This window comes from Lactuca saligna, chromosome 3, assembly GCF_052625555.1.
Source record: "Lactuca saligna cultivar CGN05327 chromosome 3, ASM5262555v1, whole genome shotgun sequence".
Taxonomy (NCBI): Eukaryota; Viridiplantae; Streptophyta; class Magnoliopsida; order Asterales; family Asteraceae; genus Lactuca; species Lactuca saligna.
In genome coordinates this window covers 224,710,775-224,728,518 of record NC_136419.1, presented here as the reverse complement: position 1 = coordinate 224,728,518, position 17,744 = coordinate 224,710,775, and the positions used below count along the sequence as shown (strand labels likewise).

The following is a 17,744-nucleotide window of genomic DNA, read 5'->3' as shown; positions in this document are numbered from 1 at the left end:
TTTTATTAAAAAAATTAATTAGCAATAGCGGTGACAACAATAGGGTTGATAGCAACATTAGTGATGACTGCTGAGCAACAACTACATGACAATAAAGACGATGCATCGTCGCTAAAGGGTTTACGGACAATTTTTAAGGGCTTTAAGGACGACAAGTGTTGCCCCTATTGACTTGATTCCTTGTTGTGATCGGAGATGAAGATGGGGATGTAGACGATGTTAGACACTCAGGATGGGGACATGGATGTTTAATACCGCACTATTTCCATCCCTTGCTTTGAAAAACATGTATATGAAAAGTTGAAACCTTCACATTTTCAAAACTAAAATTAATGTAATATAAGATTAGTCTTCTAATTAGAAGTATGTATTTGCTTTTGTGTAACCAATTAATTTGTTAACAATTTTTTATAAAATAAACTAAAAGTTACTCGCTTTTTGTGATTTTACTTTTGTGAAAATAATAATGAATATTAGCTTGTGTTATTTACAATACATATGACCTGTTCTAAATAATTAAAAATTATAGACAAAATGAACTACCATGTTTTTCTAATAATTTTTGAAAACATGGTTGGGTAAGTATTCTTTTTAAATATATCATACCTAGGTAGAATTTAAAAACTAGTTTGTTAGAACGCCAATAAGGAAACTCACCTGGCCATCTTCAGTTTTAACAACCGCCTTCAATTCTTTATGTTTTTAATGTCAGTTTTTTTTGCTATATATGCATCAACTTTCTTCATGAGTAACCACTGAGTTTCCTACAGTCATCCAGAAGAACACATTTACAAAAGTAATTCCTTCTCTGGAATGGCTATTTCCATGGATTTTCTCTCAAATCCATTCTCCATCCCCGTAATCACAACCACATATCTTTTTCTTCTCCTTTGCCTGTATGTCTACACTCAACAAAGAAAAGGCAAGTTGATGAAGAAGCATCATCCAATTGCTGGAACCATGTTGAATCAGCTTTTTAATTTCCACAGACTCCATGATTACATGGTTGATCTTGCTTCAAAACACAGAACTTATAGATTGATTACTCCTTTTCGCTATGAGGTTTATACATCTGATCCCGTGAATGTTGAGTACATTCTCACGACCAATCCCGAAAATTATATCAAGGTATGTGACCTAATGTTCACTGATTTGAGTTTACAAGCTTCTTCCTTTAATGTTGTACGATTTCACGAGGTTTTATGGAATAATCATTCCAATTGCATTTCAACTTCTTGAACCAGTTTATTACTTATTTATTGATATTGATTTTACTTTCTCAGTGATTTGATTATTGAAACATTTTACGTAAAAATCATACTTATTATAGTTTCTCAGTGATTTGATTTTTGATTTTTGAAACATTTGCATTTCACGAGGTTTTATGCAACAAAGAATTTGGTTTTAGTTTTTAAACCTTAACTGTGCCCTAATTGATTGGAGATTGTTCCATGATAGTTTTTAAACATTGCATAATGTGTTTGACATGTTTACTTATTTAGAATTGGGTTCATGGTAAGGCATCTACAATACATTAATTTTTATAAAGTTCAATGGATTGACATATAATTTTTCTACAATTCAAACAATTATATTATTTTTTTTCTCTATAATATATTGAACTCTATAAATTTCACTTGAATATTATAAAATGTAATTTATAGAAAATATTAAATAATTATAAACATTCATTTTTCCATTAAAAAGTTCAACAACCATTAAACTAGAAATCCATTCAATACTAAAATGACATCTCATAATAGTAGAGTTTCATCAATTGAATGATATATAGATCTGATATCTTATTCGACTCTTCAGTTGAACTCACTGTTATCGATGCTCTAAATGAGTTTAACATAATAATGTAGCATGCACTAAACTTTATCTCCTAGTTATAATTAAAACAAAATTATATTAATTTTAACGTTAAAATAACTATATATACTGTCAGGAAAAGTAATCATTGATTAGTTTTCAAGCTTTTTGTTTTTTAGTATTAGATTTCGAATAACTTTATATAAAAAATATATATATATCATAATAAACATTCTTTATTAGTGACGATATCGAAAATTGTTTGTTTAACTGTAATTTAACTCATTGCTGTGAAATGTTTGGTAAAAGCCTTTCCATTCATATTTTCAGAGAAAGATTATTCGACAACTAACATGAAACACATATATATTACAATATACTTATAAAATTAGAAAGTGAATTATGTCGAGTAATTTTTATACAAGAATATGAAAGACGTTAAAATTATTACATATATAAATATTAATATTTAAAAAAAAATATTAAGACTATATGGCCGTTACTAATTTAATATTTGAAGCTTGGGATTTGGATCCGATCCAACTCTGGTGGATCGGATTAATCTGACGAGGTCCACCAAATGTAGTTTTCCGATCAGGTCGTATTTTGATCAAAGATCCAGTTCTTTACGTATTTTGAACACGTAAGATTCCATTTGGGGCCTTCAAGTTACGAGATATATTTGCTTCAGTCGCTCACGTCCTAACCAAATAAAAAATCGTGTCTTTCAACCTCATGAAATCATAATACATTTTCTTATTGCAATATATGATCCAAAAGTTGCAATATTCACTTTATTGAAACCATCTTTGATGATTAACAATTATCCAAAAAGTTAAATCGAGGTATAAAGTGACATCTTACAAAATACAAATGTATTTGCAGGGAACTTATAACCACACCATTCTAAAGGATCTTCTTGGTAATGGAATATTTACCGTTGATGCGGACAAGTGGCGAGAGCAAAGGAAGGTCAAAAGCCACAATTTCTCCACGAAAGCCTTAAGAGAAGTCAACACTTTAATATTTAGAGAGAATGCGGTAGAACTCGCTCACACATTATCTGAAGCAGCAACTAACAATCAAATTCTCGATATGAGTGTAAGTCCATTAGATACATTAGATACATATGACTTATTATGTCCAACCCAAAAATGTGTGATATATATATATATATATATATATATATATATATATATATATATATATATATATATATATATATATATATATATATATATATATATAGTTCGTGAAAACAAAAGCGAGATATCATTATTATTTTGTGATTACTGAAATTCATGATATATATATATATATATATATATATATATATATATATATATATATATATATATATATATATATATATATATATATATATATATATATATAATGTATAAACAGGTTATCTTTATGAGAGCTTCATTGGATGCGGTTTTTAAAGTTGCATTCGGAATGGATCCAGAGAGCATGTTTGGTTCATCTGAAGAAAGTGTAAGATTTAATGAGTTTTTCGATGACGCAAGTGCAATGACACTTAAAAGGTATGTAGACGTAACATGGAAAATCAAGAAATTTCTCAACATCGGAACGGAAGCAAAGTTAAAGGAAAATGTCAAAGTGGTTGATGAATTCGTTTACAAGTTGATCAAGATCAAAACCGAACAAATTGATAAAAATGAAGATTCGGTAAGCTTTTGTAATTCTTTAATTAATGATACAAGTTGTGGACCTTACTTTCTTTAATCATTTCCCATAATTAAAAAAAATGTACTTTGACGCTCGAAGTTATACAAACTATATTCAACTTCGAAGCATATATCATATCATTTGACCATCGATTATGAATATTGCAGCGATACAAAGGAGACGTTCTAACAAGGTTTCTTCAATTCAAGCACATGAGTCCAAAATATTTGCGAGATATAATACTCAACTTTATAATTGCTGGAAAAGACACGACCTCTTCGGGCATGACTTGGTTTATTTACTTGCTTTGCAAACATCCTGAGATCCAAGATAAGGTTGCAAAAGAAATCAAAGAAGTAATAAAGTTTAAGGATGTAACGGATTATACGGGGTTTGTAAATGCTATGACTGAAGATATTTTAGAAAAGATGCATTATCTTCATGCGACTTTGACAGAAACTCTCAGACTCTATCCAGCAGTTCCATTGGTAAATATTCTAGGGATTTCTTTATTTCATATTAAGTTTTTTTTTTTTTTTTTTGGATAAATTATGTTTAATAAAACATGTGACAAATCTTTGGGAATGGGACGGAAGAATAAAGGTTAAATGCATAATAAAAACCCATTTTCAGTAATTATTTGACATATCATCCTACTTTCATTTATGTTTATTACAACATTGTATTTTCACTAAAATATTTATTTAAGGGATTAGACTTTGGAAAATCTATAAATTTATAACATGGTGCTTTAAGGTTTTTCATATTAGGATATTTTAAATAAAAAAAATCCAGTGTGCTGTGAAAGTGATATTGGTAGTTGGTCTGTTTTCAAAGCCCAATAATATAATAAGAAGAATTCTAATAGAAAAAATAAGTACATTTTAATAAAGAAATGCAAGAAATAACCTATATAGTTTTTAGTAAATAATTCTACTTTTAATTCTTCTCTTACAATATTTTACTTGCATTTTTCCCTAATAAACACATTATACTTTAACATGTCTATCTATTTATTGTGTAGTACTTTCAATATTGTCGTTGTACTTTGAAAATACTACCTAATTATACCAATAAAAATCACATCAGTTTTTTATATAAGATTGCTAAATTGTTCCAAACTAGAATACTACTTTTTCAGAAATAATCAACGATCTTTATTTATTGTCTCCTTTTTCAAATCTTACAAAACCAAGTATTCATTGTGTAATGTTCTATGCATGATCTTATTTATAATGATTAAATGTTTATATAGAGATAATAATACGCATACATATTTTTAAATTATATAGGGCGTGAAGATATGTGCGGAAGATGATGTTCTACCTGATGGTTGTCACGTGAACAAAGGGGATATGATGACTTATCAGCCATATGCAATGGGAAGAATGAAGTTCTTATGGGGTGAAGATGCAAATGAATTCAAACCAGAGAGATGGATCGATGAAAATGGCTGCTTCCGACCCGAAAGCCCATTTAAATTTACAGCTTTTCAGGTTAGTAAACTGTAATTATTTTATATATGTGTGTGTGTGTGTGTTGAAACTGCACATTGTCATTAATATTCATCGCCTTAAATTCTTAGCAATGATGCTAATTTGTCAAATATAGTTGTTAGATACAATTGAAGTGTGATTCTAACATACTTTTATTTTGAATTCAATACAGGCAGGGCAAAGAATTTGTTTGGGAAAAGAATTTGCATATAGGGAGATGAAGATATTTGCATCCATGATCTTAGGTTGCTTCGTTTTCAAGTTAGACGATGAAAATAAACAAGCAAAATTTAAAAAGACACTTAATCTTCATATCAATGGTGGACTGCATGTTCGTGTTTCCAAGAGAGTTCAATAAGATAACCTTTCAACTTATGGCTATGGTGTATGTTTGTATTTACTTTTCCGTGAACGTTTTTATTCCTAAGATTGAAATATGTTTCCAATAAAGCTATGATTGTAATAAAAGCGTGTGTGATGTATTTTCTTGTTCATAGTGTTTTAAATTCATATTAATTATGTATATTTCTTTTATTGTTCTCTTATTAGTATTGTGGATATTTCAAAATGCGGTATTTTTTGTTAACTAGACAAGATGCTTCATTTTTTTCTCTAATAAGCCTTAGAAATCTTTTTTCCTCCGGTGAAAAAATTATTACAAAAGTTTTCCAAAATAGTAATGAATAACCTCATATTGGAGGTGTTTCATTCAGTATCGACTTATTACAAATTTGTCCTTATATTTTTATTTTCCCAAGTATTGCATAATTTCCTTAAATTTCATTAAGCAATATATATACATACAACATTTCTTTAGAAATAAAAGGAACACAACCAAACTCAAAACATTACGTAATTATTTAACACATGTGTCGCTTAAACAAAAACATCAAAAATGTTTTCAATCTTATAAGTAGTGTTACTCATTTTACGTCGCTTAAACAAAAACACCGGCAATTTTACCAAAAAAAAAAAAAAAAACACTATAATGTTGGTGGTGTTATGTTTAATGATGTCGGTTGGTGAAGTTCGAGTCTCTCCTCTTTGATCCCTACACATCTTATTAGCTCTCAATGTAAAAATTCTTTTTGAGATGGCATTAGTGTCCATAGTTAGTGATCTTACCATCATAAAAGTTAGGTGACACCGTGTATTTTTTAAAGAAAAAATTAATATATATAGGTGAGCATTACATGTTATTTTAGTAATAACTTTACATAAAGACAATAATATATAATATAAGCGACACACAACCTCCATAGATAGGAAGTGTATCATTAATCTATAATATAAGCGACACACAACCTCCATAGATAGGAAGTGTATCATTCAGCATATGTATATATCAATCATATAGATTTACCATATATACCTCCTGTAATCTCTCCATTTCCCTGTTGTATGCTGTCTACAAAAAGGGCTAGCCTCCTCTGTAATAAATATACAATTCAATATTCATTCTCTAATACTTAACATGGTATCAGAGCTTCTCACGTTCCTTTGGGCCTTCACGGTCCTAAATTAAGGCAATCATCACCAAATCCCTAACCATGACCACCATTTTCGAAATTACCACCCATACACACTTTCCCATCAAACTTACTTTAGCCAATTTCCCTGTTTGGAGAAAGCAGGTCCTCTCCACTCTCATCGGGCTTGATCTTGACAAATTTGTCAAAGATGTACCAGAGACACCACCACAAAAAATCAACAACAAACCAAATCCTCTGTATCAACAATGGTATCGCCAAGATCAAATCTTACTTGGTGCTCTTCTTGGTAGCTGTTCTGAAACCATTCAACCGATCGTATCCTCTACAGAGACATCCAGTGAAGTCTTCAAACGTCTCACTGAGAGTTATGCAAGTGTCTCCCGATCTCGCATCATCTCTCTAAAATCAAAACTTGCAAAGAACCCAAAAGGCTCTAAATCCATGGCAGAATTCCTTCATGAGATGAAAGCTATTTCAGATGAACTAGCCCTAGCCTAGTTACCAGTCACTGAAGAAGACCTAATTGTGCATATCCTCACTCAATTAGGTGAAGATTACAAGCACATCACCGCTGCCCTCAAAGTGCGAGACACACCGCTTACCTTCTCAGATCTATTCGCAAAATTAATTGACTATGAAAGATCTCTCCAAGAACAAGTCGCAACACCCACAATCGCTACAGTAAATGTTGGGCTGAAGATTATTTTGAAGATTGCGTCTTTTGGGCTCGATAGTATAAGTTACTTTGCATTCCGGTTTGGGCCTGTCCAACCGAGAACCTTTTATGTTTTGTATATAAGTTTACGCTTGCATGCTTATTAGGTAAACGATTTTAGAGATTAACGACATAGCGTTTCATCTAGAGTATAACAGGTTTCTTTAATCGTTCTTGTAACCTACCAATCCTCTACAGTTGATGTTCTTAATCGAGCTCTTCTGAGGATTTTGTTTAATCATTCGACACGTTTAATTCCATCTTGACTTGTTCTTATTATTGCGTTCATACAGTTTTATATTTACATACTTGTTCAAGATCTAATCGATCTTTGTAGATTAAAGGTTGGTTTAATCGCATCAATTGGTATCAGAGCAGGAGGCTGTGTAATTGATACACATCTTTTCTGTGAAAAAGATTTCCATTAGGGTTTTTCCGCAATTATCAATATTTATTGAGCCGTCATCTCTTTATTGACGTATCTTGATATTTATTGTTTTGCCCTAATATGCTTTATTACAAGTCTGATCTTTGAACAGGTTTTTACGATCATAATGGACGCGACGCAATCAAACCCTATTAATATTTCCAACAGCATCGGTTCGACGACAAAGATTCCAATCTTATACACCCATGACTATGAAGTATGGGCGCATCACTTTGAAGACTACGTGATTGGATCGGAGGATAATAGGTACCTCATATGGGAAGCCATCATCAATGGACCGTTTTCTCATTCTGCAACGTCCAGAATTATTAAGACTCAAAAGGAGTACAATGATCTGCTAAAGGACGTGAAGGATATTGCACAAGATGAAAAGGACAAATTCCAGTGCAATATTAAGGCGTTAAGGTTGATCAGATTCGCCCTTCAGTCCGACACATTCAGGTTGGTCAACTCATGCACGACGGCAAAGGAAGTTTGGGATAGACTTCGTGAACTGTATTCTACAGACGAGGATCTTGAACATTCTATTCAAACTTTGCTTTTATCTGAGTTTGGAGAATTCAGGCAAGGGGCCGAAGAAACGGTGACCCAGACGTTTGATCGCTTCAATCATCTTCTCGGCAAGATGATCAAACATGATATTGAAAGGAAGCTTATCGAACAGAAGGTTACTTTCTTGAATGGACTTAGGTCTGAATGGAGAGCAGTGGTTTCCACAGTCAAAGCCCATGAGCAGTTTAAATCATACTCTTTGGTGAAACTGGTGGGTATTCTCAAGTCCCAAGAGAAGATTGTGTTGCAAGAAAAGAACATCATTTCTAGTCTTGGTTCATTGGCCCTCCTATCTAAAAGTAAAACTGTGATGGAGGATGAAGACCTCAACTTGGAGGAATATGACCTCACGTCTGAAGATTATGCCATGATGGTGTCCAATCCCAAGAGGTTCATAAAGAAGAGATTCCCCAGCAACAAAAACCGAAACTGGCAGGGGAGTTACAGCTCTGAAAAAGTGAACAATGAACCGAAGGCTGAGGAGCCCAAGAAGGAACCGAAGGTGGATGGCGATTCCGGAGTAAGCTGCTTCTACTGTGGTGAGAAAAACCACTATGCTAAGGACTGTGTCCTTAAGAAGATGGCTGAAAAGGATGATGGAAATGATGAGGAAGCCGTGTTACAGAAAAGATTGGACGAGTTGAGAAAGAAGAAGTCTACCGCTAACCCTTATATTAATGCTCTCATTGTGCAGGGTTCGGTTAATGATGACGAGTTCGGTAGCACGGAAGTTTGGTCTACGGACTCAGAAGACAATGAAGTGAGGAAGCCTACCCATGGAAAGGCTTATGTGGCTAAGGAGGAAAGCAGTGGAGGAAGATGCTTCATGGTGACTGACATATCCCAAATGAGGGAATACAACACCGATGGAGGAAGCGATGGACCGAAGGTACAGGAGGACATGTGCTTTACGGCCAAACCACTCAGTCAGCAGTTCAATGAGCTCGATGAACTGATAAAGAAGGTACAATCTGTTTTTATTTCATCCAAAGTACCACCATCCTCATATGAGAAAGAACTAAAAAATGTTAGTACAAGAATTTCTCATCTAGATAGTAGCTTAACTCAAACTCGAATCACCAATTCTAACCTAACTGATCAATTAAGCAGGGTGGCGTCGAAGAGTGAGGAGCAGAGAATGTGGATCGAGTTAAAGGAGTCGGAATTAGTTAGAGTTAAAGATGAAAACATTTATTTGCAAAGAGACAATTTAAAATTGTTAAAACAGCGGAATGTTTTTTGTTTAATTTCTAAACATTTGTATTCTAATATTACTCAGCTTCACTTGGATTGTGAAATAGGCCATAAGATCCATCGCATGATTTTGCCCTTCCTAGAGTTTAAGGAGGATGAAATCGATGCCGAAGCCTACAATTGTGAGAGTGTGATATCGTCTGATGATGTCAATCCAACCTACATGTATGGACTGGACAAAATTGAGTCCTTCATTAAATCCAAGGACCACAAGGACATGCTTAAAAACCTTTTGGATGAAAATGACAGACTTAAACTGAGAACCAAAACCATGCAAAATTTTGGCTCTTTAAACGCCAATGTAAGCTCAGAAAACAAAATTGATGTTGAAAATGCATCTGAGCTTAACGAGAACGAAAACATGAGTGAAATTTCTGTAGAGGACACGGTTGACTGCTCAGAATTTGTTAAAAACGAACCTGAAAACCACAAGAATCTTATTTCTGAAAATTCAGTGGAGTTCGCTCGATTGTCCCATCAAAAGTCCCCAATATTAGTTGAGAAAGCAGTTGTGTATCAAAAGGTTAGGACCACTCCGAATCAAGTATACAAGGTGACAGGAGTAACCGAACATCAAACAGCTGAACTCACAGCTATTGTAAACGAAGACAATGCTGATGGCTGCGATGAGTACTTTTGGGAAGCTCCAATAGATAATGCAAACGAAACCGTTGGCTTATCTGAAAGAACCTCCTGGATGAGTAAAGGAAGATACATACCTGAACCCTTGAATAAGCCGGACAATTTCGATGAGCCAAGCACCAGTGGTACGAAAGATATTCCTCAGGAGGATGATCGTTCGGCAAAAGAAGATACTCCCTCTGCTCCTTCGGCTCAAAGTAAAACTCCTGCAGTTCAAAAGGAACCAGCCAAGGAGACACCGGAAACGAAAGCGAATGTTCATCATCAACCTAAACAGATGAGGAATAGGAAGAGAGAAAGGAACCATAGATACAGGAAGAACCTTTCTGAAAGGAAACAATTCTGGCATTCCCAGAATGCATACTTCTCACACCAAGACAAGAATCTGAAGTATGAAAACAATCCTGTAGGAAAGCCTGAAAGTCACAACAACCGAAAGCCAAGGTTCGGTTCACAAGAAAATATCAACCGAAGGCAAAGGTTCGGTTCTGAAAAAGACTCCAACCGAAACCAAAGGTTCGGTTCCAAGGACAGCTCAAACCGAACGCAAAGGTTCGGTTCTGAAGTCAAAAGAAAACAAGACTCTAAGATCGGTCCCCCCAACGATCAAAAGCAAAAGGGTCATCTAGAGTCTCCAGCCAGGAAGTCCTCTCAATACAAACCCTCTCATTCTAATTCTTCTCGTTCTTCTAACTCTTCTACTTCCACCGATTCATCTCCATCTTGCTCTAAAGCCAATTCCCCTTTTTCTCAAAAATCTCGTTCGTCAGCTAAACAAAAGGGAAAGCAGAAGGTCAATGAATCCAAACCAGAGTCCAAACCGAGCACACCCAATCCTAACAAAATAAAAGTTTTTACCATTAAAAGGAAAGATGAAACAACTCTTATAAAACGAACATATCTAGTTGACATCTCTCTTACTGTTCCCGTTCCCATGAAAAGCTCACATGGACCCAAGAAACTTTGGGTTCCTAAATCTGCCTAATTTTTGCAGGTTATAAGTGACGAGCAGTTCGACGAAGAATGGTACATCGATAGTGGCTGCTCACGTCACATGACAGGGAGGAAAGATGAGCTTAGGGAATACAGATCTCTTGCAAATGGTGGCAACGTCAAGTTTGGAAATAATTCTTTCGGCACCATAAAGGGATACGGGATGATAACAAATGGGGACTTTACTATAAGGAAGGTGGCTTATGTGGAAGGACTCCAACACAACCTCATTAGTGTATCTCAGCTTGTTGGAGGTACAGGTCTCAAAGTCTCATTCGATGATGAAGGTTCTGAAATCATAGAGAAAAGGACAAAGAAAGTGATTCTCAAGTCAGAGCGAAAGGGTGAAATGTTTCCCTTAAACCTTAAACCCATCAAAGGAAACCCAACTATATGCTTGTTATCAAAAGCTCAATCCAACGAAAGCTGGTTGTGGCACCGAAGGCTCTCTCATCTCAATTTTAAAGATATCAACCGACTTGTCACTGGAGGTCATGTTAGGGGTCTTCCATTGCTCAAGTTCGACAGAGATCATTTGTGTGCTGCATGCGAAATGGGGAAGCAGAGTCGTCAAAGTCACCCATCTATAATCAACACAAAAGTTATTGAACCACTCGAATTACTTCATATCGATTTGTGTGGTCCTTCATCTATCGAAAGCATCGGTGGTAGCAAGTATATTCTTGTTATTATTGATGACTTTTCACAATTTACATGGGTATTCTTTCTAAATCTTAAATCTGAAGAGACTCAAAAGCTGAAAGTGTTTATCAAGCAAATTGAAGTACAGCTCAAGAAGGTTGTTCGCAACATCAGGAGCGACAATGGTCTTGAATTCAAGAACAGGGAGTTTGAAGAGTTTCTTGCAGAAAAGGGAATTAGTCACAATTTCTCAGCTCCCTACACACCACAACAGAACGGAATAGTCGAAAGACGAAACCGATCTTTGTGTGAAGCTGCCCGAACTATGCTAAGTTTCGCTTCCTTACCTCTTTATTTTTGGGCTGATGCTATTTCGGCTGCTTGTTTTACACAGAACAGGTCCTATCTCAACAAGCGATTCATGCTCACACCATATGAGATACTAAACAACAGAAAGCCCAATGTGAAATTTTTCCATGTGTTCGGCTCAAGGTGTTTCATCTTTAACTCTAAAGAACACCGCAACAAGTTTGATGTCAAAGCCGACGAGGGAATTTTTCTGGGTTATTCGCTCACATCCAAGGCATACAGGGTCCTAAACAAGCGTTCGAGAAGGATTGAAGAGACATACTATGTGACCTTTGACGATAGCTATGTCAAGAAGCTACAGGCCAAAGAAGACACCGCTGGGGAAATCCTTCCTCTAACTGGCCAGGTCACAGTCTCGGTCGCCAATTTATACGACAAATTTCTAGAGCTCTTTGACGAACCGGAGAAAGCTTCACTCTCCGAGCAGGTGCAGCAGACAACAAAGTTGATAATATGAAGCAGATTGTCGAAGATGCTGCAAGAAAAATGCAGGAAGGAGAATCGACCACTAATGACTCTCCATCCTTTAGTCGAGGGGGAGCCAAGCTCTCATGTCGAGGGGGAGCCAAATTCTCATGTCGAGGGGGAGCCAAGCTCACAATTCCAGGGGGAGCCAAATTCTACAACATCAACCGAAGGTGCTTCTCCAACCGAAGATACCTCTCCAACCGAAGGTGCTTCAACGCCTGGAAGCTCAGCACCACAAGAAACACCTGAACCTCATGTTTCTCAAAGCTCATCAATTGAGGGGGAACATAATGATATGACGCTCGATTACGATAGCCAATCTGAGCCAGAAGAAATGATTAATGCTTAACTAGACCCAACCTTTGATCCGAATTACCCTCCTCTTGTCAAATGGACCAGAGATCATCCTATCTCTCAAGTAGTTGGTGATGTATCTGAAAAGGTTCTGACCCAATCACAACTGAAGGCAAAACAGACATCCTTATTTTCAAAGGTTGAGTTTTGTATGTTTAACTCATTCGTATCAAAAGTTGAACCGAAGACAGTTAACACTGCCCTAGATCACTCTGATTGGGTTCAAGCAATGCAAGACGAACTGAACGAATTTGAAAGGAACAAAGTCTGGCGCCTCATTCCAACTCCTCCAGATGCTTCGGTTGTTGGTCTCAAATGGGTTTTTAGGAACAAAATGGACAAGGAAGGTAATGTTATCAGGAACAAGGCTCGTCTGGTGGTAAAGGGATACTGTCAGGAGGAAGGGATAGACTATGAAGAGACTTTCGCTCCAGTAGCTAGGCTAGAATCTGTTAGAATATTTCTGGCTTATGCTGCTCACAAAAACTTTGAGGTTTTCCAAATGGACGTCAAGTGTGCATTTCTCAATGGAGAACTCGAAGAAACTGTGTATGTGGAGAAACCTCCTAGGTTCGTGAACGAAAAGCATCCAAATCATTGCTATATTCTGGATAAAGCTGTGTACGGCCTCAAACAAGCTCCGAGAGCCTGGTATGAAACGCTTACAAAATTTTTAAAGATGTCTAAATTTAAACAAGGTTCGGTTGACCCAACCTTCTTTCGCAAAAAGGAAGGTAACCACCTTATGATAGTTCAAATTTATGTCGATGACATCATCTTTGGCTCCACGAATCCCAGCTTAACAGCTGAATTCAGAAAGCTGATTGAGACTAAGTTTGAAATGAGCTCAATGGGTCCTATTAACTTTTTCCTTGGTTTAAACATAAGACAGGGACCCGAAGGCATCTTTATTAATCAGGAAGCTTACACGAAAACTCTCCTAGCAAAGTTTGGCATGATGGGAGACTCAAAAGTCAAAGTCCCAATGGCATTCGGCACCAAACTTACCCCATCTCTAGATAAACCGGCTGTCGATATCACGCTCTATCGTCAAATGATAGGCTCACTGATGTATCTAACTGCTAGCAGACCTGATATCATGTTTTCTGTGTGTTATTGTGCTCGATTTCAGGCAAACCCACGCGAACCTCACATGCTTGCAGCGAAGAACATCTTACGCTATCTCAAACGGACCACCTCCTTAGGTCTATGGTATCCATCCAACTCAGGCTTCTTCGTTCAAGCCTATTTTGATGCTGACCTTGGAGGATGTGGACTCGACCGTAAAAGCACAACTGGTGGCTGTCAATTCCTTGACGGGAAGTTGGTCAGCTGGCAATCCAAGAAACAAACGTGTGTGTCATTGTCTACTGCCGAAGCGGAATACATTGCCGCTGCATCCTGCACATCACAAGTGATTTGGATCCAAAGTCAACTTCGAGACTATGGACTCAATATGAAGAAGATCCCACTATATTGTGACTCTGAAAGTGCAATTAGGATCTGTCATAACCCAGTGCAACACTCTAAAACCAAACACATAGCACTGAGGTATCACTTCATCAAAGATCACGTGGAAGATGGAAACGTTGAAGTTCACTTCGTAAGAACCACTGATCAACTGGCGGACGTCTTTACCAAAGCTCTTCCTGAAGCATCATTCACTAAAATATTGCAAGGGCTAGGTATGATGGAATCAGAGTCAGTACCTCACACTACCTCTCAACCTCAAACGTAAGAAGCGAAACCAACCGAACGTTAGGGTTCGGTTCAACTATCTGACTCGCTCATTACTTCAAAGGTAGTCTTTCTCTGTTGTATATTTCTTGTACAATTTTGTTTTTCCTTGTGTTAAAAATATTTTTCCTTGTATGTCTAAATTCCTTAGTTTCTCAAAATTTCTTCAAAACCGAAACCTACCGAAGGTTCGGGTTAGGTTTTTCAAAATTTTGTTGAACCAAAACCAACCGAAGGTTCGGGTTCGGTTTTTCAACATTTTCCTAAACCGAAACCAACCGAAGGTTCGGGTTCGGTTTTTCAAAATTTTCTTGAACCGAAACCAACCAAACGTTCGGGTTCAGTTTTTCATATTCTTTCCAAAGTTTTTTTTTAAGTTTTATTCTTTTTCTTTTCTTTTTACTTATTTTTTTTTAATCTCAAAAACTCCAAATTTTTTTTTTTTTTAATTTCTTGTGTGTTCGTGTTCGTTTATGGTGATAAATTTGATGAATTACCTAAGTGTCCCTAGAAGCATGCTGCTGTATGTGTCTCAAGCCTCATAAGATTTTGAATAATGGCCTTCATGACCTGGTATACACAAACCTTGTCTTCCCAATAAGGCAAACTCATTTATTCTAATCGTGAGCTACCTCACTCTTTTCTCACATGAGTTCAGAGTTTCCTGCTTGGTCCTTATTTTCGCAGCAGAGGTACTACATTCTCTTACACCATCTCCATTTTACTTCTCCACTACACTCGTTCCATCATAGTAACCCTTGAGACTCTCAGAAATTACCGCTGAGGTTTATGGTTACACAACATCTGTGTTTATGATCTTAGTCTCGTGTCACTACGAGCTGCGTGAAACCCAAAATTCAACACCTAATGAATTGACGGTGAACAATTAAGTTGCTCAAGTTTTCACTAAAGGATTGACGAATGTACCCTACTAAAATCTCAAATTCTATTTTGTGTGATTCCTATGAAATTGTTAAACACCATAACATTTCTTCCCTTGGGATCCAGTTTTTAATTTTCTTCTGAGATTTTATATTTTTCCAAGCCACCCTTATTTAGTCTAATTAAAAGAAGCCTTTCAACATTTCTTAATAAATGTTTGATCGTAATTTAACGAGAATCCACACTTAAACCTTAAGGTCTCTCTTGTCCTGTGGCATTAAATGCGCGTGTGGAAATGGTAACGGCTTTTCTCTCTGAAACGGCGCTAGTTGGGCGGCATGATACTAGGAACCTGACACTCTCTCTCCTACGTGATCATCGCACGCCTCAACTGTCATCCATCTGTCACTCAAGAACCCGGTTCATATTTCCATACGACATTTGAAACGATTTTTCTCTCTCCTCTCACTCACTATAAAAAGTCCTCTACACCACCTTTTACCTCTTTACTGCCTCCAAAATTTCCAAAGAGCAAATACTCCCAAACAGTTTCCTGTTCATCCTCTTCTTCATACCTGCATAAATGGCTGACTCATCTTCCGTTCATGCTACCTCACAAATCCTTCCCATCCGCCCACAACAATGTCTGGTCATTGATCTTAACCCACTGGCGTACGACTCCTATATGTCGCCGGTCATAGAATGTTTGAAGTATTCCCAACTTGCTCCGGCTCTCTCAAGAATTGAATCTGTGTCAATGGTGGCCCTATCGCAGGTTTACGTGACTGCCTACTACGACAAGGCCGTTGACCGGGTGTTTTTTGAGCTTGCAGAACACAAGACCTCAGTCTCTCGCCAACGCTTCTGCACCTTGCTAGGGTTTGCTGTTGACCCTTCAAGAGTTCATCTGGAGTCGATTCAGATTGGTCATCTGTATAACATGTTTTACAACATGGGATACACAGAGGTTCTCACCTCTGTCGCTAAGTTTAAAAAGTCTTGCCTGCCGCCACAGTGGAATGGCATATTTACAGTCCTTTTCAAGGGCTTGTCGGAAAGGAGCTCAGGATCCGATGGTGCAAGTCGTCTCTTCCTGTCAATAATGTATGGGCTTTACAATGGGATGTACCTGGACTATGGGTTTGTCCTATGGCAGCAGCTTATCCAGAGCCTCTCCTCATCATCCCGACACTCTGAGGTGTCGTTAGCCCGGTTCTGGATCTTGATTACACGATGGGCCATGGATAAATTTGATGTTCCTACTGCTGACGGTGCATCGATGTCTTCTGTCGGTACGTTCCATACCAAGAAGATTATCGTCTCAGATGCATCGAAATTTTCCTTCATTGGCTCCATCCCGGAGTCAATGTATGGCGACGTGCCATCTGACAGCAGGTTAATTCGGAAGATCAAGGAGCTTAGGCCATCTGGTCCAAGGGAACTGACACCGGATATGCTTAGGACGATTCACGATGCAAACAAACCGGTGAGCAGGGGCAAAAAGGCAGAAAAAGGGAAGCATGCGTCCAAAGCTCCAAAGGGACCTTCTCCCAAAAAGAGGAAACAACCGAAGGCTGCACAATCCCCACAGCCGAAGAGGAGGAAGACTCAACAGAAGCGAAAGCTTGTAATTCCCTCTTCTTCGAGTGATTCTGAGGGTGAGAGTTCGGGCTCCGACGGCTCTCAAGGAGACGAATCTCCTCAACGAGGCAACACACCACCTCGGTCCCCTACCCCAGAGATGGAACTTCACAATTCCCCAGTTCCTTCACCTCCACCAATCTTTACCACTGTAACCGAAACACCACCAGTAACCGACCTACCTCCCGTAACCGAACCACCACAAACCGAAACCCATACAACCGAAACTACCCATACTGAACCACCACCCAAAATTATACCAACACCCACTCAACCTGATCCTACCAAACCCACAACACCCCCAACTTCACCACCCCCTTCATCTCCTGAAAATGCCTTTGATGGCGAAAACCCTTACCTTGGTGGTGAACACATGATCTTTGATTCGGTCTACTATAGTCCGTTTCAAGTTCAAAGTGACGAGGAGGATGATGCTCCAGTGACAAAGAAGCATCTCAAAGAGCTTAACGAGAAGGTTGACCTACTTCTCGCCTCCTCTTCCAACCAGCAGTCCTCTCTTTCTGAAGCTGCCCTTCAGAAAATTGTTGATG

At 37.4% G+C, this 17,744-nt stretch overlaps 1 protein-coding gene across 1 annotated transcript; it reads left to right on the top strand.

The window, feature by feature from the left end:
- Positions 1–745: 745 nt before the first annotated feature.
- On the top strand, positions 746–5,526 carry LOC145037868 (cytochrome P450 704C1-like). Its single transcript, XM_078986617.1, has 6 exons — positions 746–1,128; positions 2,701–2,916; positions 3,223–3,507; positions 3,675–3,995; positions 4,800–5,003; positions 5,176–5,526. Exons 1-6 carry the CDS (start codon positions 814–816, stop codon positions 5,359–5,361), a joined length of 1,527 nt encoding a protein of 508 aa, XP_078842743.1. The 5' UTR covers positions 746–813; the 3' UTR covers positions 5,362–5,526.
- The last annotated feature ends 12,218 nt before the right edge of the window (positions 5,527–17,744 follow it).

What these genes read in the sequence shown, in the direction of transcription:
- LOC145037868 (XM_078986617.1), top strand. Translation starts at nt 814, where the DNA reads ATGGCTATTTCCATGGATTTTCTCTCAAATCCATTCTCCATCCCCGTA. An exon ending in ATCCCGAAAATTATATCAAG is followed by an intron (nt 1,129 to 2,700) that starts GTATGTGACCTA and finishes ATGTATTTGCAG; the next exon opens with GGAACTTATAACCACACCAT. An exon ending in TCTATCCAGCAGTTCCATTG is followed by an intron (nt 3,996 to 4,799) that starts GTAAATATTCTA and finishes TAAATTATATAG; the next exon opens with GGCGTGAAGATATGTGCGGA.